Source organism: Brachyhypopomus gauderio, chromosome 4, assembly GCF_052324685.1.
Source record: "Brachyhypopomus gauderio isolate BG-103 chromosome 4, BGAUD_0.2, whole genome shotgun sequence".
Classification (NCBI taxonomy): domain Eukaryota; kingdom Metazoa; phylum Chordata; class Actinopteri; order Gymnotiformes; family Hypopomidae; genus Brachyhypopomus; species Brachyhypopomus gauderio.
In genome coordinates this window covers 21,236,184-21,260,689 of record NC_135214.1, presented here as the reverse complement: position 1 = coordinate 21,260,689, position 24,506 = coordinate 21,236,184, and the positions used below count along the sequence as shown (strand labels likewise).

Here is a 24,506-nt window from a genome sequence, read left to right as displayed (position 1 = left end):
CCAAGTATCATAAAGGCAATCAGAAAGAGCCACGCTTCAAATCAGATTCAAATGATCATACAAGTATCTACAGCTATGCTAATGAAATGGTTTCATCACCTTAGCTCTAGTGGAGATCCTTCAGCCAATCATACGTGTTGAATGTGTTTCCATCTTGGGATGAGATGCTTTACAAAAACAAGGATAACTACTTTCAATTCTCTGCAAAAAGCTCCGACTTGTTCTCTGCTGAATTAACTAAGATCAGTGGAAAGCCCAAATTATAAACATAGCAATATGTTATTGATGCTTTGGAATACACATTTCTTCCCCAGTATAGGGAAATGTACTTTAAGAAATCACAGTACGGTACAGCATTCTCAAAATGTTGAGTGTAGCTTTTCATTGGGTGATTTTTAGGTGATTTTTTACATTAGTTTCATTTGTATGGCTTGTACAGTAGAATACATAGCTTAGCATTCGCTCACTGGGGTTTATATAGCTTAGCATTAGCTCACTGGTTCATATATAGCTTTTCTGACAGAAGCTCCCTAGTCTAAGGAAACAGTATAAACTCAAAAAATAAATCAGGGTGAATCTATACCCGGGCTGCCCCAGATGGCCATAGTTGTAGTGATTCTGTGGTGACAATCCATTTTGTGATCACATGATCATATAACACAGATTTAAGCAGTTTTTGTGTCACAGCAATAATATAGATCTTAATTAATATCTTAAGGATTTCATAGCTTATTGATTACCCATAAATGTAAGGGGGGGGGGGGGGGGGTAAATTAACACTGTGTAAAAAGGTATTAGACAGGTCCGTTTTGCTTTGTGAATTTGTAGCCTGGTAGTTGGAACACACTTCAGAACACATCAAACACCATACTGTTGTGGTGTGAAGTACTGCAAGATATCTGTTCAATAGATCCACACGCTGCCATACATCAAAACGCAGGGTCCTCTCACACTGGGTACATTCCATACTGGTCAAAACGCTCAAACCAGTGTTGGAGATCACAGCTGGCTTGTCTTTTGATTGAGATTCTTCTCCGTGACCTTTTCCCATGATTTCACGTGTTTAGTGAAACCCTGTTCCAAATTGCATACAGTATCTGCATGTGCTAAATTAAATGAACTCTGATTGGCGAGAGCCTTACGATAATCTCACATTTTCAAGTGTGATTTGAGTACATCACCCCCAGCATGTAGAAAGGTCGTTTTGACACATCCACCTAAAGAAAACACGGTTCTGTTGTACTGGACCACTCAGACAAACCTGCAGGTTTCTGCCACCTAGTGGTTAGCATCAGCTAATGCCTGTGTTTGATCTGAGGGCCTCACGGCTCTACATAATGGATTGGAAAGAAAGCAACAACTGTACCATGGTCACATATTAATGTAAGAAGAAATGTTTAAGTGATTATACAACTATTCACTGAGATGAGACACATGCAACTTTCAGTTTGTTAAATAAAGAGAATGACTGAATCCCCCCCCCCCATCAACTGTGTTTCCCTTTCAGAAGAATGACTCCAAACAGAACTATTTTTGTTTCTTCTTTAGTTAGGAAAAATGGAATTAATGTAGAAACAAGCCAGATTTTGCATTTGGTTGCTCATCTCCCATCACCTTTAACCTTAAAGCTAAAACTGAGATAAAATGGTGAGGGAGTTCCTCACCCTCCGGGACCAGGACTGCAGTAACGTACTGTAACAATGCACAAACGCGTGATACTTCTATCATCCTATAAAAACTCAGAAACAGAAGTCTGTTTTTACATCCATATTTGTTATACTTATTATATCTCTCTTTTGGGGACACGTGGACGTAAAACAAGCTGGAATAACACGACATGAGAGAGATGACGTTTGGAGAAAAGGGGCGGGGGAGGGGCGGCCCGGGGGCCAAGCGCTACAGCGCGCGCACACACACACACACACACACACACACACACACACACACACCTTTAGCTCTGTTTTCTCTTCTTTTCCACGCAGTGTTGTGATCAAGGCACAGGGATCTTCTACAAGTCTTTTTTTTCAATAAAGTACAAAATAATACATTTTACAGTCTGTACAAGATTAATAGTCCAGCTGTAAAACAGGGTGAGAGAAAGAGAGGGAAGGAAAAAAAAAACAGTGTGAAAGGGAGATAGAGAGAAAAGGGCAGGAAAAGGAGGTCTGGGTGCTGGGTGGGTAGAGAGAGAGAGAGAGAGAGAGAGAGAGAGAGAGAGAGAGAGAGAGAGAGAGAGAGAGAGAGGAGACATGATAGAAGAGAGCAGTGTTCCATTGGCAATAGCTGTCTTTCCCTCTTTTTACTGGAACTTGTTTTTTTCTGAAGCAAGAGTGATGTGGAATCAGATTATTTGCATTAAATTAGATGATGGGAGGAGGGAGTGGGGTCGTGGAGTGGAGCTGTGGTCCTTCTAACATTACAGTCCGTCCTTCCTGAAGCACCTAACCAGTCGTGTGAAAGGTCACATCTCCGTGTCCCTCTTGTTCGCCGCAGTCCGTCCTGCCGGTTTAACAATTCGGTGAGAAACCATTAGTCTCTGGGCAGGAGAGCAGGTCAACCAAGCAGATCCAGACATTAAAAATAGCCAGGCATGGTCATGTGATACAGGGGTCATCACAGAGCAGACCCAGACCGCCGACAGCACTGCCAGGGTCAGCCGTGTCTGGGTAGGTGTGTGGTTTGGCACGCACCTTGATCAGAGGGTGAGCTAATAGAAGGGGAGGAACGTGAGCCGTCTTTGCAGGTACATCATTTTATGTCAGATAGGGCGATGACGGTATGTCTGTATGGTGGTATGTCTGTATGGTGCATCTATTTGTGCAAATGATCATATGAATTAGTTTAGTCTCAAGGTCTGTATGCAGCCAGTCTTGAAATGGACCTGCGTCACATGGGTGCTGTGTCATCATTATTTTTTTGGTCCCCTGACAACGAGGTTTTCCTGGGCAACTGTGTGTGTGTGTGTGTGTGTGTATAGGGAGCCCAGCATGAGAGCATGTCAGCAGGTAACGAGAGAGAGATCTTCTCATTTTTCTCTCCTCGACCAATCAGCTCTTAGACAGTCCATCACTCTCAACCCTCCTCCAATCGCAAGAGCGCTTTCATAGTCCGAGGCTCAACCTCCTCCAATCACAAGAGCTCGTATTGGCGGAGGTGCATCCTTTGGATTATGTCTCGACAGTCGTTGAAGACACGACGGATGTTCTCCGTGTCTACTGCGCAGGTGAAGTGTGGGTAACAGTAGTGCCGGCCGTCACCGCTCGCTGTGCTGATCCTCTGGAGGAGAAGACACAAAACGCACGGCTCAATGCCAAAGGACTCGCGCCTTTACGTCCGAGTAGGCGGACGGCACCGGCCCACGCGTCACGGTGCACTTTCCCAGCCCTGCCAATAAACTCATCTACTCACCAGGAATTCATCCCGGATGAAGTATTTCGCCCTGGTGACTCGAGAGTCCTCTCCTGCCTCAGGGGTTGCTGTGGGGGGAGGGAACGGTTCAGATACGTGTTCCTATTCCTAGAACTGTGGAAATCTTCACTCAGAACTCCTCACACCAAATAAGAACAAGCTAACGGGCTGAAAAAATTATGACAGTAATGGAAAAAAAAAAGTGTCAACACTACTGACGGTTACTCCGCTTGAAAACAGGTATTTTTAGAAACCATCTCTGCACACATCCAAAAACCTGACAGATCTGAAGCCATTTCTAGACCTCTGAATATTCTCAGCTTGTGAATCTGCCTTTTCAGAAGCTTTAGAAGAGATGCTAAGATGCTCGGTGGTGAAACCCCTTCAACAGGCCGTCGGGACTCTGTGCTCCTCTGCGGTTTACACTGTGACTGTGTTCTATTACTTTTACTGTTACTACGTCTGCTGCAAAGATGGATACTGGAATAGTGTCTGAGCATGATAAGAGCCAATAGAGTTCTGCAAACTGATTTTGTGGAAACCTGCAGAACTTTGACCTTGTGTGTGGTAGCGAAGGTCATATCTCACCATCATCTGGCGTGGTGTAACGAGCAAAGTCTGGAAAATATTCCTCAATCTTTGACTTTCCTGCCAAGACCTTCTCAGCCAGGAGGTCCTGCTTGTTCAGGAAGAGAATGACAGAGATGGTGCGCAGCCATCTGAGGGAGACAAACACAAGCAACGCGTGTTGTTACAGAGCGTTAACGTCGTAACAGTGTCGGGGAGTTCACAGGTGTTAGAGCGTTAACGTCGTAACAGTGTCAGGGAGTTCACAGGTGTTAGAGGGTTAACGTCGTAACAGTGTCGGGGAGTTCACAGGTGTTAGAGCGTTAACGTCGTAACAGTGTCAGGGAGTTCACAGGTGTTAGAGCGTTAACGTCGTAACAGTGTCAGGGAGTTCACAGGTGTTAGAGGGTTAACGTCGTAACAGTGTCAGGGAGTTCACAGGTGTTAGAGCGTTAACGTCGTAACAGTGTCAGGGAGTTCACAGGTGTTAGAGCGTTAACGTCGTAACAGTGTCAGGGAGTTCACAGGTGTTAGAGCGTTAACGTCGTAACAGTGTCAGGGAGTTCACAGGTGTTAGAGCGTTAACGTCGTAACAGTGTCAGGGAGTTCACAGGTGTTAGAGGGTTAACGTCGTAACAGTGTCAGGGAGTTCACAGGTGTTAGAGGGTTAACGTCGTAACAGTGTCAGGGAGTTCACAGGTGTTAGAGCGTTAACGTCGTAACAGTGTCAGGGAGTTCACAGGTGTTAGAGGGTTAACGTCGTAACAGTGTCAGGGAGTTCACAGGTGTTAGAGGGTTAACGTCGTAACAGTGTCGGGGAGTTCACAGGTGTTAGAGGGTTAACGTCGTAACAGTGTCGGGGAGTTCACAGGTGTTAGAGCGTTAACATCGTAACAGTGTCGGGGAGTTCACAGGTGTTAGAGGGTTAACGTTGTAACAGTGTCGGGGAGTTCACAGGTGTTAGAGGGTTAACGTCGTAACAGTGTCGGGGAGTTCACAGGTGTTAGAGGGTTAACGTTGTAACAGTGTCAGGGAGTTCACAGGTGTTAGAGGGTTAACGTTGTAACAGTGTCGGGGAGTTCACAGGTGTTAAGAGCGTTAACATCGTAACAGTGTCGGGGAGTTCACAGGTGTGTGTGTGTGCTCACCTGTTGTTCCAAATGTTTTTGAAGAGATTCAGTGCTTCTTGTAAGCGGTTGGTTTGATTGTCTTCTCGGATGACCATGTTGTAGCTGCTGCTGGCCACCACAAAGATGATGGCGGTTACATCTGAGTGAGAGAAGAGAGATGAATGAACCCCCCCCCGAACCAACCAAAGTCCATGCATGATTCCTATGCCACCCCACTGACAGCAGAGAGATGTATTTACCATTAAAACACTGGATCCATTTGCGTCTTTCATCTCTCTGGCCTCCCACATCAAACATGCTGGGGGGCAAAGCAAATATTTTACACATCACAACGAATCATTCTTCTCACTGTTTAAGCACAACATAGACAGGGAGCTTCTGTACGATCAACATTCATCAGTCCCAACAGCAATCCGGAATCTGGAAATTCTTGTCTGAATAAAAAGCTTCCACAAAGTTATATTCAAACTTTCAGGACTACCTTAGTGAAAGCAAGATTTAAGAAATTTCAGTCTGGTTTCAGATTAGGTGAAATGGTCCTTGACGGAGATAAATCATGTTCCAATTTGTGGAATTCTTGACTTGTTTGGTCTATTTGTTAAAATCACAATACATTCTTGAATCATCTCCAGGAATACAGTGCTCTTAAACTTGTACGACAGGCTTTTATACCAGGTTCCTTTATATTCTCTCCGTGGATGCAACTTCTACTGACGATGGGTTCAATTGCTGCACACACGCTACACACTTGACGATGGCATTACTCCAACAACAAAATGTCTTCCTAGTAGTAGCAGTATAGTTAGATAAAATGCAATGTTAATGATTGTTTTTTGTTTTGTTTGTAATTAAAACTATCATCCATCCACTACAGAATGTATGTGTATGTGATCTTTCTCTACAGACCATGTCTGTAGTTAGGAATTTAGATGATGCATGTACTGAGTAGGATATTTAATTGACCCAATTTGAACATCACAAAGACAGCCTTCTTTCATGACAGCCATCCATAAGTGTGCTTTATCGATTTAAATGAAGGCGACAAGATCATTAATGCATATACAGCCCCATGTAATTGAGGAACACTATTTCAAGTTCATAGTAAAGAAGGTGCCTGACTCAAATTCTTCTAAATCACCGTTTTTGCAAAAGACACTAATGGAACGTAAAGGTTTTTCTTGTAAAGAAAAGTACAAGAAAAACTAAAGCTGTTTTAAAGTTGTTGTGTGACTACACTATAGTATACTATACTATACTGAAGACCTGAAATTGAAACACTACACATGAATACAAGAAATAATAAAAAAAAAACCTGACTGGTATTTCTGGAAGTCTTAACCAATTTAACACTTACAGGACTGGTACTGCAATAGTGGGGTCTATTTGCAAAGATTATAATGATTTAAAACAATTAACCAATCATGGACTGAAAGTGCCCCATTTGCAACATCAGAACATATATGACCTAGCCCACACTCACAACATGTATGACCTAGCCCACTCTCACAACATGTATGACCTAGCCCACTCTCACAACATGTATGACCTAGCCCACTCTCACAACATGTATGACCTAGCCCACTCTCACAACATGTATGACCTAGCCCACTCTCACAACATGTATGACCTAGCCCACTCTCACAACATGTATGACCTAGCCCACTCTCAGAACATGTATGACCTAGCCCACTCTCAGAACATGTATGACCTAGCCCACTCTCAGAACATGTATGACCTAGCCCACTCTCAGAACATGTATGACCTAGCCCACTCTCTCTCTGGTGGGGTTCTCAAGTCTGCAAACACTGGAGATACTCAACACATCCTAACTGTGCTACTGTAACAGAGGCAGCACCGTGCAAAGAAAAAACCTTTAAAATGTAACTGAAGGAAGGCGAATGGTACGACTCTAAACGCACATTATTAATATTTAATAGTAAATATCAGCCACACTTAAGCATATTTATTCCGAATAGAAAGAAAAAAATTACACTGTAGAAAATGGATTATAGATCCAATGTACCATTTATAATTTATTTATGAACCATAAATTAGAATTAATAGTGGTAAAACTAACATTATCCTACTTTGGTGTTAAAGCAAACTTATTCCATCCCGTTTTCCTACACCAAACTTTATCTCCCAAATAATGCAGAGATTAATTATATAAGACCACGGTTATGTAGTATATTTAACTACTTACTGGAAATTCACTTTGTCCACTTGGAATCTTGTTTCGAAAATACCAGAGGTGAGAACTCGGCATCTGAGCAGATCCTGAAAGACAAGCACCAGAACATAAGGACGCATATACACTAATGCAAAGACCTTTCCCACTACAATTTCAGCTATGTCATTAAAATGTTATAAAGCATTGATCCTAAATTCACCACCCAACTCCAGCAGAAGTGATAGATGTAGTGTAGATGTCAGAAATACCTGGTCAGACGGTGTATAATCACTCTGCTGCACAATGTCTATTTTGTCTAAAAAGCTGGAAGAGAAATGCAGGAAGTTTAGGAAGCATAATAACACCATCTTAGTCTGTTTTGCAAAACAATTGTGCATATATTAAATGTCATACATATTCAATAAAATACAAAAAAAAAGTCACTGCTCAAAAAACAAGCAGGCTGATCAGTTCTAGGTGAGAACTGTCTGGGAGTGGCACAGACACCTTGAAGAAAAAAAAACACCTTGAAGCATTACCTTTCGGACTCACTGTAGTTAAAGTCAGTGTTCCCAGATCTAAAGCCTGGTTTGCTCAAATTTGAATGAACTCATTTTAAAAAGTTGCACCTCATTTGTGAGGGAATGTGTGATTTATAAAACCCAAACTGTATAAACGTTACAGTTAACCACCTGCAGAGATGTAAATGCTACTGAATGAATGGCGAAGCTTTTTAGTCACTAGGCAGTTCAGAGTCAAAAGCCCTTTGCAGATGGGATTAAGTTTGTAGGGGCCCTGGGGTCATTTCTTCTTTTACGGTTGCTGCTTGTCTGACTATTTCTGTCCGAATCAACCATGTCCGTTTACATCTTCTTCCTCTCTTAAGAAAATTACACAGAGAATTTCCTTCTGTTTTCCTCCTTATTCAACACTCGTCTTTAATCCCATCTGGATACAAATCTCACATAGGATTTATTTTTTTGCAAGTTTTCAAATAGTTTTTTTAATACTGCCTCTACCATTTACTTAGTCTGGGTGGCAATCTTCCACTTCAAACGCTACATGGGAGAGCGTTATACAGAGGAAAAATTGAATCAATGAGAAAATTGATTAGGGTTATTAATTAATATTATAATCACAGCTACTAGTGGTATTGTTGAGTTCCTAACAGATCTATTGTTAAACCCTATTCAACTGTAAAGACGTGTAAATAACATCCAGGCTCACACTTCAAACTTGCTCGTCCTGCAGTCATTTTAATGCAGAGTTCTAATTTTATTAGTTTCATCACAGAGGAGAGGTATGAAATGTTTCGTTACAAACATCCCCATGAACAGCCAGTCGCATCAGAACAGGGCTAAAGAGATGATGCAGGAACAGAGGGCAGACTCCACGCTGACCGATGAAGACCAGTGGATACTGGACTGATGATTTTCAGGACATACTCTGTATATGTTCACTGTATGTCTAGATGAGCGACAATAACAAATAGATTTAAGAACCCTGGGTTTCAAAAAAAGGGGAAATACTTCTATTTTTTGCAATGTTTTCATTTTCAGTCTGTAAAAATATTATGAAAAGAAATGTCCAGATCTTTGGTGAGCATGGTAACCTGGTTTGTGAGCATGCTATTATTGGCTCAACACAGGTAGCCCATGATTTAATAAGCAATTCAAGTATTAATTAAAAAAGAGCATTACAAGACACCCTCCCCCCATTGCCTGACTTATTTTGGTGAATGCAATTTATAAGGAGTACTAAAGGAAAATAAAAAAGAATGATCCTGGATGCAGACTGAATGCACAGAGGTTTGATGCAGGCTGAATGTGAGCAAGAACATCTGAGCTCTTGCAGGACACCCCACAGGTACAAATACTCACTACTGCAGGACACCCCACAGGTACAAATACTCACTACTGCAGGACACCCCACAGGTACAATTACTCACTACTGCAGGACACCCCACAGGTACAAATACTCACTACTGCAGGACACCCCACAGGTACAAATACTCACTACTGCAGGACACCCCACAGGCACAAATACTCACTACTGCAGGACACCCCACAGGTACAAATACTCACTACTGCAGGACACCCCACAGGTACAAATACTCACTACTGCAGGACACCCCACAGGTACAAATACTCACTACTGCAGGACACCCCACAGGTACAAATACTCACTACTGCAGGACACCCCACAGGTACAAATACTCACTACTGCAGGACACCCCACAGGTACAATTACTCACTACTGCAGGACACCCCACAGGTACAAATACTCACTACTGCAGGACACCCCACAGGTACAAATACTCACTACTGCAGGACACCCCACAGGTACAAATACTCACTACTGCAGGACACCCCACAGGCACAAATACTCACTACTGCAGGACACCCCACAGGCACAAATATTCACTACTGCAGGACACCCCACAGGTACAAATACTCACTACTGCAGGACACCCCACAGGTACAAATACTCACTACTGCAGGACACCCCACAGGTACAAATACTCACTACTGCAGGACACCCCACAGGTACAAATACTCACTACTGCAGGACAAATACTCACTACTGCAGGACACCCCACAGGCACAATTACTCACTACTGCAGGACACCCCACAGGCACAATTACTCACTACTGCAGGACACCCCACAGGCACAAATATTCACTACTGCAGGACACCCCACAGGCACAAATATTCACTACTGCAGGACACCCCACAGGCACAATTACTCACTACTGCAGGACACCCCACAGGCACAAATACTCACTACTGCAGGACACCCCACAGGCATAAATACTCACTACTGCAGGACACCCCACAGGCACAAATACTCACTACTGCAGGACACCCCACAGGCACAAATACTCACTACTGTGCGCAGTCGATCAGCTGGTACTCATTGGAGCGCTCGTAACACGCTCTCACTCCTTCGTCCTGCCACAGACATTTTGCATGTTCATAGAACTCCTAAAAGAGACGGAAAGTCAGTGAGCAAAAGATGTACGTTTACAAAGAAAGCCACACAAACACATTCAATGCAGTGAATGCATTCAGACAAATGATTTGAATTCTAGTCAAGCCCCTTATTCAAAGAGGTCGAACTTTGAGGAAGTTTGAACATTTTGAAGTGGGTAAGAACGACCCTTTTAAAGATGAGACTCTGCCTTTCACAGCTGTAAGATAACTGCTAATGTTAGGGTTAATGATAATACTTTTATGCTTATTAGGACATTTAAGAGTGAACATTTAATAGTACTTAAATGTAGTTTATTCAGGGTAAAATTAGGGATAAGCAGTATTTAGTTATAGAATGACGTGGGCCCTCATTGCTTCTGTGTATCCATTTAAAAGCAAAAATGCAACACACCATGTTAGGGCTGAACGATTAATTGCATCTGCGATAATCTCGCGATATTTTAAAATGCGATTCTCTAATCGCACAGGCTGCGATTTAAACTGGTCACTGCAGGAGGCAGGGAGGTGGAGAAGTGAAGTTAACACAGCGCACTTTAACTTGTTGCACAATGGCTTCAGGCTCGACAGAAGCTAACAACTGAAAGTCTAATACCAAAGAGGGGCAGCCCATCGGTTGTGTGAAATTACTTTGGCTTTAAAAAAGATGCTGCTCAACGTCAGGTACCCTGCAAAACGTGTCTTGCTACTGTCGCTACGACGCGAGGTAACACTACAAACCTTCAGCATAAAAAAAACACCACAAAGCCTCGTATGATATTTGTAAGGCCAAAATGCCAACGACCAGTGCTGCGTCTTCAAATACGCAAAAGTGTTTCTCTGCGCTTACACAGCCTTAGTATGCGGTGAGCAGCGAAATACCGTAAAATCACGCATATAGGCGCAATAAGATTTAAAGCACGGATGAATTGCAAAAGCGCGGATAGCTTGACCGTGGTCCAGCAGACAGAGTTCACTGACCGAACCGTTTGAAAGTGTAACTCCTTATTGATATAATTCGAAGCGGCATGCTGAAATAACTCGGGCAGTAACGGAGTTCATAGTGAAAGACATGATGCCCGTTAATATAGTGAACAAGCCCGGCTTCATGGCTTTGTTAAACACACTGGATATGCGCTACCAAATGCCCTCATGCACATATTTTAGCCAAGTTGCTATACCTGCAGGGTTGCCAACTCAAACGCACTGAGCGTCTTAGACTAAAAAGTTACTAGTTTGCTCTGGCGCCAACCACAGGCGATCGATCGATCGCGATATAATAATAATACTTATAATAATAATATAATACCGCCCCGATAACAACAAATTACGTTCGCCACCCACTCCAGGTTCAAGTCTCACTCCAAGCAATCTTGAAAAGTTGGCAACCCTGTATCTGAGCTGTATAAAAAAATGCCGAAACAGAGTTTCCTGAAAACAGTGGGAAAAAAATCGCGATTTTAAATCGCAATCGCAATTTATAGATAAAAAATTGCAATTCGATTATTTTCCAAAATCGTTCAGCCCTACACCATGTGTGAACAAAACAGCAGCATCAAGATTCATACTGGGGGGGGGGGGGGGAATCTGTAGCTACCAGGTGAAACAAAAATACTCCCTGCACACACACACCACGTCCACATTTTATGGGCCGGGATAACACACACTCTCTCAGATAGGGTAGGCTGAAGCCTCTGACAGACAGAGGACTCCTTTATGGAGCCCGCACCGTTGTACCCAGGGTGCTGCCCATCAATACCTGTACCACAACCACGCTCAGTCTCCCTGTTCTCTGCTCCTGGGTTTATAGAGGAGGGCAGAGTGCACAGTGCACGTTGTAACTCATATGTGGTTCAAAGAGTGCCATAGTATTGCAAACTAACACTTCAATCAGCTGACGAGTTCGGACAATTTTTAACGACCATCACCGTTATAAAGTCAAAATAAGGACAGTTTGCCAATTTGTTAATCCTATTTTCGCTCCTCACTGCAGTGTTTTCAAGTGTGGAATGTACTTCTATACAAATCACTTTGCTTAATCATTTATCAAAACTGATCTCAGGTCAGCTAATAAGACATCCAGTTTGAATTAAAAACAGTAAAAGTTACAACATCATGTTACTACTGCGCTGAGAATCAAACACACTTGCTTGCAAGGACAAATTTGTGTGCCTTTTTGCACAGATGTTCGTTCCCTTACTGCTAGGACCAGTGGTGATGGAGAGTCTCTAAACACGTCACAAAGGAGCACACATCTCATACATCACCGCAAAACAGACCTCAGTGGGCGTGGAAGACGAACACACACACACACACACACACACACACGAGCGTAGGACGCGCTGGAAAGGTTACGCGTATGCTAATTGTGTGTGCCTGAACGATCATGTTGGGGCCTGTGCGCTAACTGTGTGACCCAGAGGAATATGGCCGCCCTTCCTGTGCACTTCAAGGGCCGTTTGGATCCCTGAGGCGGTTAATGAACTGAAGAGAGACCAAGTGTTCATTATTCCCCCCTTGCTCCAAACCTCTTAACAACTCAATTCACACATATGGAAAATCTCAAAGGGTCTGACTAATGTAATAGTGCGGTATCCCCGGTCAGATCTAGTGCCGCGTGTTAGGGTTGATACAATTTCACTGGTTAGCAGGAGTGCAGGTTTTGGTTCTCCCAAAAACATGGCAGGATTAGGATTATTTTAGGATTATCCACCGATATACTCTGCACAGGAGCCTGCAACAGCAGCACAGTCTATTGGACAAGGTGAAGAGAAGAAACAGTTATTATTATTATTATAAAATACGGGACTGCTTGGAGTCGTGGAAGCAAGCCACGCGTTAAGAGTTGCTAACCGTACAGTCAGCTCACCACCAAACAGACGATCTGCATTTCTCCATGAAAAACCTGTTTCTGATCAAACAACATTTAAATAGCTGAGAGATTTTGATGCTGTGATTTTGCAAGCATAGTGACAGCAGAAAAGCGAACATTGAGCTAAAATATAGCCAACACAAAGCCAATATATAGCTGAGGTATGTTAAGTCTCTGTGCCAGCACTTAAGTCTCTATTTGGCTCATCTGGGTTAGGACTGCAGGAATGAACTGGTTCTAAACTGTAGTCTACTCCATGATATACGCGTGTTTGGTTGGTTTTTTCTTTCAGTACACTTCGACAAAGTGCTTTACACCAAATACAACAAGTATGGGGTGTGTACAGGGTGTCTACAGGTTTGACCAAGGGAAAATTAAGACATTTTAAGACTTTTTAATACCGTTTTCCAAATAAAATTAAGACCAACTCGCAAGATCATACACGTTAAAATAAAGCACAAAAACCAACTGATTATTTACATTAATTAATCTAGCTGCTTGAAAACTTCAAATGTTAATGCACAAGACGGACAATACAAGACACAAACATTACATTTTTTTTCACTGTACAGTATACACAATGAAACTTTATACAAAACAAAATTCAAACACTGACAGCAGCATCATACCACACACACACACACACACACACACACACACACACACACACACACACACACACACACACACACGGCCATTTTCCTGTTTTTCTGATCCACACTCCAGCTCATGCTCAACCCCTTTCAGTTCTGCTACTTTTTCTCTGAAACTCTTTCTAAGGATGTTTGATTTTGTGATCACTTTGGCCATCAGGGTTCCTGCTTTCCCTTCGGCTTGTTCAGCAAGTAAATTATTATTATAACTGGTTTATACTTAACCTTGAAAGTGACGTACAAATGATTTAATTCCATCTTGTTAAGGTGTATGAACCCTGCAAACATGACTTGGTTAATTGCGCTGAAGCGCGCGAAGTTTTTACAAATTTCGAGAGGTGTACGACAGCGCGCGAGCCGCTCGTCAGCCGCTGCGTCGAAAATGACGTAATCGCGGTGGTTTCGCCCATGCGCGAGCGGCTTGCAATTAACCAAGTCATGTTTGCAGGGTTCATACACCGTAACAAGATGGAATTAAATCATTTGTACGTCACTTTCATGGTCCATTTCTATATATCCCAGCACATTAAACTTAAATAAGTAAAATATTTATACATATACTCGAAATAATTCGCTTTTCTATCACATTATTTAATGGTTGTTTATTTTCAAAACGCCCAATCTTAACGTCTTCACGTTCTCTCATGTTTCGTCCTGGAATTACAAGAGGCTCGTATTTGTTAACTGTTCAGTCAGACAGATATTTGTTGTGAAATGAAGCAGTTACAATTTCAAGCATTTTTAAGTACTTTAGCCTAAATTTCAGCACTTGTCAAACTTGGAACACAAAGTAACATTAAATTGGTCAGGTAAATGTTCCTTCCCCTGTTTTGAGGAGTGTTTCTTTATACTAACACATATATCGTTTCGGACAACACTGCAACGGTCCCGCCGTTCGCGGAGGTTCACGCGCTACGGTCACTCGCGAAAGTATAAACCAGACTTGAAGGCGGCATCAGGGAACATGGTTTTAAACAATGAGTCAATTCCTTCGTTGGATCTGTATGACTGGTGACTCTTAACTGTTTTAGCGCCCATATTACCTAAGCCTTCAAAGTATTGGTAGAGCCGCATAGCCTACAGCGTGAATGCGACGTTGAGCAGAGCTCGACTGAATGGTTCTCTTGTTGGGCAAAACGTAGATATTGCAGGCTGCTGCTGACGAGCCTCGCTGGTATCTGTGACAGCTCTGAGCCACCAAGAATATGTCGGGTCTTCCAACTATTTCTGGCTAAGTTTGCATTTCCCCATCTCTCCGAACAGACGTTAACGTACATACAGCCCGCATGAAATTATGATCCCGCCAGTCCAACAACTACCGGTGCTCGTTATGCCCGAAATACTTGCGAGCAATATTTAAGTTCAACACACCGCTAACGGAATTATTCATCCCTAAATTTAGCTCCGCAAATTTAAGACATTGTGGTTGAAAATTTAAGACAAAATAAGACTTTTCAAGGCCTTATTTGACAAAAATGAAATTTAATACCATTTAAGACTTTTTAAGGACCCGCGGCCACCCTGGTGTAGCATGTTGGGGTGTGTGGCACGCTGGGGTGTGTGGCACGTTGACTGGGTATGCTGATGTCTTTATGATGAGATGTCTCTGCCCTGACATATGACCACCACCTTTTACCAGGATGTAGTTCACTATAGCGATGACATTTTTAACTCTCTTACTAGTACACTTGTACACTGCATCAACAGGATGTGACAGTCATTCAATATTACCATTCACCTCAAACCTATTAAATCACAAACTACATCATATTTTCTATTGACACCTGTCCAATAACCCTCTCTAGAACCAGAAATAAAACCAGCCGTAAAGATTTTGCGTGTTCATAGAACTCCTAAGACGGAAAGTCAGTGAGCAAACGATGTACGTTTACAAAGAAAGCCACACAACCACATTCAATGCAGTGAATGCATTCAGACAAAGGATTTGAATTCTAGTCAAGCCCCTTAATCAAAGAGGTCGAACTTTGAGGAAGTTTGAACATTTTGAAGTGGGTAAGAACGACCCTTTTAAAGATGAAACTCTGCCTTTCACAGCTGTAAGATAACCGCTAATGTTAGGGTTAATGATAATACTTGTATGCTTATTAGGATATTTAAGAGTGAACATTTAATAGTACTTAAATGTAGTTTATTCAGGGTAGAATTAAGGATAAGCAGTGTGTATATGCATACATTGTGTGTGTGTGTCAGAGTAAGGTTGAACACTTACGGTTGTGAACTCAAAGTCCTTGTGATTGACGAAGTTGAGGACGTACTCGATCCGTCGGCGGTTGTCTGGACAGGCCAGCTGGACAGGAGGAGTCAGTGTGCTCATAGCAGCCACAATGGTCTGAAACAAGACACAACGGCTAATGACAGGAGATATGACCCACTCATTCAGACTGCAGCCAAAATGTGCGACAGTGGTGACCAGACAGGAGTGTCACATGACTTGACTTCACTTTCTGTGCTTTTTCCTTTATAGCTCAAGTACCTCTTATACAACACTTGTATATTAAATAAATTAAATATCTAAATAGACGTAAAAAGCTGAAATTGTCCAAACCTCTATGGCCTCTTTTATGTTGTTCTTAATGTCTTGAATCTTCTGTTTTTTCTCTCTGCACATTGAGAAAAAAATGTAGTTGAGAAAACAAACACAAAGAGGACATGTATTCAAAATGTATCCAAAAACTGTTGATGTCAAAGGTGTGCATTCAAACTATTTTTGAGCAGGCAACAGAATATGCAAAACAGAAGATGTGTGTTTAACACCATTCTTGTAGCACAACTTTATGTTGTCTAGACATCCAACATGTGAATAGATCCATTAATTAATAAAAAGCCCTACAAAAGTATTCCATTAATACAGCGTCTCAAACCTCTATGAGAAATCATGACAAATCAGTAGCAAATTTAATTAAAATAAAGGGTAATTTTTGTGCTCTTGGAGACATGAATAAACATGTCTGATAAAGATGACATCTGCCCCCTTCCCCCCAGTTTACAAGATGTTTAATTTTAGATTTTAATTTGCACCCATACCAGATAGCACTGCTGAACTCAAATCACAGCGTTTATAGATACGGACAGAAAGGCACTTGGTAATGCTCGGCCCAACATTCATTTCTTCAAGATTCCTGCTTTCATCCTGGGACGCCTTCCAAGACATGTCCACATTTTCACAACAATATCCACGCCAGTCATTCTGGGCTTTAAAGCTATCTGTACCAAGATAAGTGGTGCTGTTTGAGCAAGAGTTTCCGTTAGATCCCACATGAGATGGCCCCCATGAGAGGGGTTCCCCAACTTGGGTTCATGACAGGAGCACACATCTCACAGCTGTTTATCTGTTGTCCATTGCAAACACCATCATTTGCAGTCATGCAATCATTTATGGAAATATAATTTTTTGTATGGGACTGCGAGTGCCCTCAGCATGACTACACAGCGGTGAGAAATGAAGACTCATGGATATTAAATCCATTATAGGAAAACCAACTGTGTTGCTGAGTTTTAAACAACATATCTTTTGATGTGTACTTAACACTACGCTTAATATTAACCTACTGCTTTTATGATTCCTACAGACTTTATGCCAGACCAAGATCAAATTAATTACAAACAAAATCATAAGATACCTCTAAACGCTCTGTTGCTTTAGCAACACCCTTATTTACTGATATTTGTAATAATGACAAAATCAGTTGAGTTGTGTAGCATGCCAAAGACTAATAAACACAGTTAAACAAGATTAAACAAAACGATCACATTAACTCTCACTCAGCATTGAAGCCATTCACATGCAAAATCCGCATCTGCTTGACGATGGTGCTCTTCCCAGACTCCCCAGCACCTATTAAGAGAGGAAGAGGAGGAGAGAGGGAGAAGGAGGGGAAGATAAAGAGGGAGGGGAGGACAGAGAGAGAGTCAGGGAGGGAGAATGTTGGCTATCCAAAACAACTGTGCCATTTTTATGAGTTAAGTCAGAACGTGATGCAACAACACAAAATGCAATTTTAAGCCATGCTGTCTTCTAACAACCAATCCAACAACAGTAAATTGACTAAAAAAGGAAGATTTTTGTCATAATGAGTTGATTGTGAGAATGTAGAGATTGGAAATACCTCAACTGTAACTTCTCAACTGTAAATACTTATACTTGAAATTTACAAATTACTTTTTTAACACATTTTAAACACAATCAAAATTAATAAAATCCATAGATATTAAGTATAGGACAAAATAAATTATTACCTAATTTGGACTTTTATATAGCCTAGTGAATTAATATTTTTTAAATATGAACCCTGTGACATTCACAAAGTGCAACTCACTAATTCACAAACATTTCAGTGTGTAATTCACATACATATGAACTGACTAGGGCTGCACAATTAATCGTATTTTTATCGTTATCGCGATGTGAAGTTTCGCGATAAACACATCGAAAGAGCCACAATAACGGCAAATTCAAATTGCATTATCCTCGTCCAGCAATAGAGGGAGCTATTCGTGCTGCAGACTATGATCACGTGACGCAAGTAGGCAAGAGGCAGAGTGAGGTGAACATGCTCATCAGACACGCGATTTGGTTTAAGCTTGGTTTACACTTGACCCGGCGAAAATAACGTAATCGCGGTGGCTTCGCCCGTGTGCGATGGCCTCGCGCGCTCTCGATTCACGAGGTCGTGCACTTCTCGAATTTTGTAAGTTCGCGCGCGCCGCGTCTCAGCGCAATGAGAACAGTCATGTTTGCAGGGTTCATACACCTTTACAAGGTGGAATTAAAGCACTTGTACGTCACTTTCAAGGTCCATTTCAATACTTCCCAGCACGTTAAACTTGAGTTAAATATTTATACATATACTCGAAATGATTCGAAATAATTCGCTTTTTTTATCACATTATTTAATGATTGTTTATTTTCAAAATGCCCAATCTTAACGTCTTCACGTTCTCTCGTGTTTCATCCTGGAATTACAAGAGGCTCGTATTTGTTAACGTAATACAAGAGAACTGTTCAATCAGACAGATATTTGTTGTAAAACGAAGCAGTTACAATTTCAAGAATTTTCAAGTACTTTAGCCTAAATTCCAGCACTTTTCAAACCTGAAACACAAAGCAACATTAAAATTGGTCAGGTAAATGTTCATTCCCCTGTATTTGAGGGGTGTTTTTTAATACTACTAGGCCTACATATCGTTTCGGACAATACTGCAAAGAATGTGACACGGCAAGATTAAATGCTTCCGCCGTTCGCGGAGGTTCACGCGAGGTGTGCGGAGTTGCGCGCTACGGTCACTCGTGAAAGTATAAACCTAGATTGAATCTATTGTTGAATAGACCTGCAAAATATTTGGAATTATTCTGGATTCATTACACAGTAAAAAACAAAACAAATTACCGTGCTGCTGTTCAGAGAGACACTACATTTCTGTATTTTAATCTTAATTTATCGTGGTTCACATCGATATCGGGATATCCAACAATATTATCGCACATTGCAATTCTAGTCCATATCGTGCACCCCTAGAACTGACCAAAAAGCTGTTTCTTCATTCATAAGCCAAGAATGTGCAATGTATCAATTACCAAACCTTAAGGACATTACACCAGTGGGGAACCGTCAGGGCCCTCTACGCCCTCTCAGAGGGCCTAAAATATTCTTAAAACATAAATACATATAATTTATCCAATTTTATTTTATTTACTTACAGTTTGACAATCGACATCTAAACAATTACAAAAATATAAGCAAATAAATTGTTCACCCGTGTCTATTCAATCTGTGTTGGAAGGTGAGGGGTTAAGTGGAAGCCTGTGAGCCTGTCTCTCCCCCTATCAGGACTGTGATGCCCGCTGTTCGTTTACAGAGGGCCTGGCCGTTATAATTCAGCGCAATATCAGTTTCAAATTACAGTAAAATTGAACAATCATATCTTCCCTCTTAGTGGGCGGGCTTAACTGTATGATAATTTCCGCCCGCTGTGGCAACGCTAGCTGTCGTTAGCGTACCACTGCTAGCTAGTTTCGATTCAGTCCTTTGACGTCCTCGTGCACGTTGTTTACATATTCCGCTCCCGAGGAACACGAAGCTGTGAACCTTATTTTGTTGGAACCTTATTTTGCTTAAGAAGTTATCTAGTACAGATACTATTGTTTATTGCGTTTTTAAAGCTGTACTGTCGTCTCAATTTGTAAAAAAAATTTTATGCAGTTAATTAGGAGAGGAAACAAATTTTTTTCGGGGGGGGGGGGGGGGGGGGGGGTGGTAGCGGGCCCAGGTTTAATGCTCACGGTTCGCTACTGCATTACACGTGCTTACCTTTTCAGTGAATTCATTTGTAAAATCATTTAGCGTTTAAGACTCTTTTATGTCTTTAATGCTTTGGGGGTGTTTTGGCTCTGAAATACACAGTAGGTAAAATTCATTGCTGACATAGCATGATGCACTCAGTGACAGCAAGTCGTGAACAACGAAAACACTCTGCTATCCGGAAAACTACACTGGAACCCAAACAGACAGCTGCAATTCACTGATAGAGTGAAATATAGCATTGTTTAAAAAGTCTAAAATACCAACTTGGAAGATTAAGGGGAGATTAGGGGGGTATATTTGTATTTGTAGAGTCATCACTATCCAGGTCCTACGGAATTTACGCAGTTGTGGAATGTTATAGAGGAAATGTGACATGGACTCGATATTTACTAAATTCCACAGATTTAAGATTTTTCATGTGATTTTATTCAGTAAAGCAACATATTTTTTAATTCTAGTCAACAAACCTACTTTTTTCAGTCTACTTCAGTCTCTTAGCAGGTAAATATTCATGTATGTCTAAAAGGCTGATTTGTCTGTTTGCATTGTGTGTCACACAAGGGCACTAGGACTACAGCTAGGGTTTAACAAAAAGACTGCAGATGTTGACAATATTTTTGAGTGTTTCAAAAGGCTCATATTACCATGATCAATGGGGAGGAACTCTTGAGACAACTCTCCTCTGGTAAACATCTTCTGCATGATAGATGCACACTGCTTGGTAAAACTGTTATATAGAAATGGCTGTGGTATTTAACTATACATCGATATTTTGAGCAGCATAGCACAAGGTACTTGAAATTGAAATGGGTTTAATATTCATAAAAGGTGTTTGGTTTCTTTACTGTGTGATTCAGTGTGATCTTTTGTGCATGTCCAAAATCCAAATAAAGACCACAGTATAGATTTAAAAAGCATTTTGCCTGATGCTCTAAGGAGATAAACTGCTTTGACTGTAACATACCTATAATCAATTCTAATAAAAAAAATCATAACAATAATCCTGAAATTCATACTGAAGCAATACCTGTCCTGTTCACAAAAGTTAGTAGTCTATTATTCTTCATGAATACAATAAGTGGAAATCTCGGTCCATTTAGCAGTGGCTCCCACGAGAGAAAAAAAAAAAAACTGATAAGATAGAATATCAAAACCAAACAGACAAACAAGTTTCTCTGGAGCGACAATGAGACTATCTGAAGCAGCACCTGGTCGCCCGTCGTCAGCCCATGAGTATCGGCTGCGATTCTTTGGTTTGTTTTCACATGTTCATTTGCACGAAAGCTGTAACCACCGGACTTATGACGGTCAACCGTGTTTATCTACACGACTTCCGCTCAGACGGAAACACACTACCGGTAGGCCACGGTGAGTCTGTGTTAGAAACACAGAGTTTATAATGCTGAGAAGTGCAATCTCGATGACAGAACTGAGTGGGAAAGTGTGTGTGTAGATGGGTGTAGATGTGCAGGACACAGGCCTAAGCCCTGGGGGTGGGTGTACTACAGAGAGGTGGCGGCCCACACATCTACACCTCTCACTACACTCCAACACTCACACATGCCCACACATGTCGCACATGGTGTTCAGGGGCATCTGGTCAAGTCCGGCACATTACTAATGTCAAAAAAAAACACCCCACTATAACAGTATAAATGTGAGACTGTTGGAGTTGATCACAGCAGCAGTGCAGTGAGACTACAGCTCTGACACGGGGGTCTACACGTCGGACATGAGGGCAAACACAGGAAAACACTGTAAACCAAACAAGAATGGTCACGAACGTCTTCAAAATCACTGTTCACGTTTGAGAGACTCACCCAGCAGCAGCAACCTGTGTGTGGCCCTGTAGATTTGTTTGTCTTTTTGAAGCTGCTTCTCAATCTTCTTGTTCGCTTCTCTCTGTGCCTTCTCCTCGTTTCGCTGGTCTTCAGTCTTGCTGTTCCCCAAGCAGCCCATCTTCTCGTGAAAGAGCGGTCCAGGGAAGAGGGGATGTCCAAAATAAGCAGGTCAACACGCTATTATATATCCGTTTGATCTACCAAACTATCCGAGCTGCTGGTAAGGTGTAGGCTACACATCCTCAAACCCGCCCAGTGCGACCAGCAGCCCTCCTAAAGTTCAATGGGGACACTGGTGTGGAACCAGTCAGTCCATCATGTGGGTTTTCAACTGGGTCAAAGGCTCGAGGAGCCTGGTTTATTATTATTTTTTTACAATAACGCTGTGTTTTTAAGTATTTGTGTAGGTTTCAACACCTGACAGGCGTAGGCTGATGTCCTGGACACAAGTGAAGGTGATTCTCCACCCATACACTGATCACCCCAGGCCTCCACCCTCAACTACAGCAAACCAGGGAACAGTTCACGTGAAGACACGGATGTGTCGCACCAGACCGAGAGAAACACTGGTTCTGTGCTGTGGTTCTGGTACTGGTACTGACTGGGTACTGGTACTGGTTCGGTTCTGATCATCTCACCAGCACTAGGCCGTGTTCCTCCTCCTGCTCTAGCCTAGCCTAGCCTAGCCTAGCCTGAGCGGCGGCGGTGCTGGTGTCTTCTCGGCGGTGGTCACCCCAGCAGGCCCGTGTGTGTGTCCCCGTGTGTGGGGTGCGTTTCTCCGGCTACACCCTCCCGTCCTCCCCCGCCGTGCAGAGATCCTCCATCTTCCTCCCCGCTCCTGTGATGGCTGCTCTGACCCTCCCCGCTCCGCCGGGGCCTTCTCGCTCCTCACGTCCACACACGCCGTGTGTCCTTCTCCTCCTCCGGAAACCCTCCCGACGCGGCCCGGTCCGGTCTCACCCGGCGCGGAGACTCCGAACTCCCCGGACGCGCTAAAAAAACAAACAACCAACCAAACCGCCTCACAGCCGCGGGTCTTTAGCGGTTGTGCCGCAGCTCTCGCGCGGCGGGGCTCGCGGCTCCGCTTGACAAGTCTCGCTTACGGGCTCGAGCGCCGCTTTCACGCACGTGCGTGCGCTCTGCGAGGCGCGTGCGTCGTTCCGAGAGGCGCGTGCGCTCTGCGAGGCGCGCGCGGGCTGCGAGGCGCGCGCCGTCTGCACATTCCTCCGCTCCTACGCGGAACCCCCCGTCGGCGACGCCGCTGGTTGTGTAAGCTCGGCGAAGGGCTTGATTTTAACGCTGTTTCCCCTTTCTCCGGCAGCGGGGCAGGGATATAGACGGCGCTGGGCAGGTGGGGTGGGGCAAACAGCTCGCTTGAGGAGGCGGGGTGGGGCAAACAGCTCGCTGAGGAGGCGGGGTGGGGCAAACACTCTGAACCCGGGGAGCGGATCACATGACTCCCCGGGACCACAGCGTCCTCTCTGGCGACGCCGCAGTCCTGCAGGACGGGTCCACCCAGTAGACTGAAGCGTTTCACTGCTCATTACATTCAGCAGTATGGCTTCAATAAAGGTGCATTGGCCATAATTCAAATAAACTGTGAAATACGCATAACATTATACAAATATTACTTTAGCAGTGGCAACAGTCCGCGTGTATTAGGAATTAGTGTTTGATAAACTGGGAAATATCTTGTTTTGTGTTTACACTGACATCATTTCAGTCACTTTGAGACACTCCTCATCGCCCCATTACTGGCCACACGCCATCAAGAAGAACTTGTACTTTGGTAACATGATTAGATAATACGTCTCTCTGGAGGAAATTAACATTTATTGTCATCTTAAGTTGCCAAGAAGGATCAACGAAATGGTTGCAGGGGGATTGCAGCATGGCTTCCCCGATGATCCCTAATTATCAAGCACTTCCTCCCTGAGATCACACGCACTTTAACTGTTATAACTTGTTAAATTAGCAATATTCACGAACACCCGACCTCATCGCTCGGAAGTGAAGACAAACTTTCTAATGCTAGGACACCTGAACTGGAGCATCCACAGTTTACAATAGTCTCCGTGTTGTTGTGTTCACCTACAAGAGGTGGTGTTTCCTGAATGTTTACTAATGCATCCTTAAAGTCAGCATTACTTTTGATAGCAGTACGCAATCAGTCTGTTTGTAAGTTAACTAACACAAACACATTTGGTCCAATAAATACTTTTTGGACAACTCGACTTAACAAAAATCTAACATCTTCATCAAGTGCCAAAGTATAGGATTTTTAAAAAGCTTCTGGCAATTTCTTATCCCAATGCAATTTATTAATAAATTGCTTTAATCATGAACAGGCACACAAGAACTATTAGTGTAAATGAACTATTAGTGTAAATGTCTCCTGGATGATAAATTACATAAGGAGCATCAGAATACATGATCCAGTACTTACATGGAATTGCATGAACTATCACATGAAGTTGTACATCTGTCTACCCTTGAAACCTACTGTCTCAACCTGATGTTATAGAGGTCAATGTGGTGTTAGGAGCCTTGCCCAAGGATGTATTATTTTTGT

The 24,506-nt window shown here is 42.7% G+C and overlaps 1 protein-coding gene across 1 annotated transcript; it reads right to left on the bottom strand.

Annotated features, from left to right (window-relative positions):
• Positions 1-1,528: 1,528 nt before the first annotated feature.
• LOC143512546 (guanine nucleotide-binding protein G(s) subunit alpha-like) lies at positions 1,529-23,314 on the bottom strand. The gene is made up of 13 exons (XM_077003005.1): positions 22,352-23,314; positions 21,914-22,052; positions 17,554-17,626; positions 16,337-16,391; positions 16,001-16,120; positions 10,163-10,260; positions 7,545-7,599; positions 7,309-7,382; positions 5,345-5,403; positions 5,124-5,244; positions 3,997-4,127; positions 3,409-3,476; positions 1,529-3,276 (listed from the first exon to the last, which is right to left on the bottom strand). The coding sequence occupies exons 1-13, from the start codon at positions 22,403-22,405 to the stop codon at positions 3,130-3,132; spliced, it is 1,194 nt and encodes a 397-aa protein (XP_076859120.1). The 5' UTR covers positions 22,406-23,314; the 3' UTR covers positions 1,529-3,129.
• Positions 23,315-24,506: the final 1,192 nt, after the last annotated feature.

What these genes read in the sequence shown, in the direction of transcription:
- LOC143512546 (XM_077003005.1), bottom strand. Translation starts at nt 22,405, where the DNA reads ATGGGTGGAGAATCACCTTCACTTGTGTCCAGGACATCAGCCTACGCC. An exon ending in ATTATACACCGTCTGACCAG is followed by an intron (nt 7,383 to 7,544) that starts GTATTTCTGACA and finishes CTTGTCTTTCAG; the next exon opens with GATCTGCTCAGATGCCGAGT. An exon ending in TTACACCACGCCAGATGATG is followed by an intron (nt 3,477 to 3,996) that starts GTGAGATATGAC and finishes CTCCCCCCACAG; the next exon opens with CAACCCCTGAGGCAGGAGAG.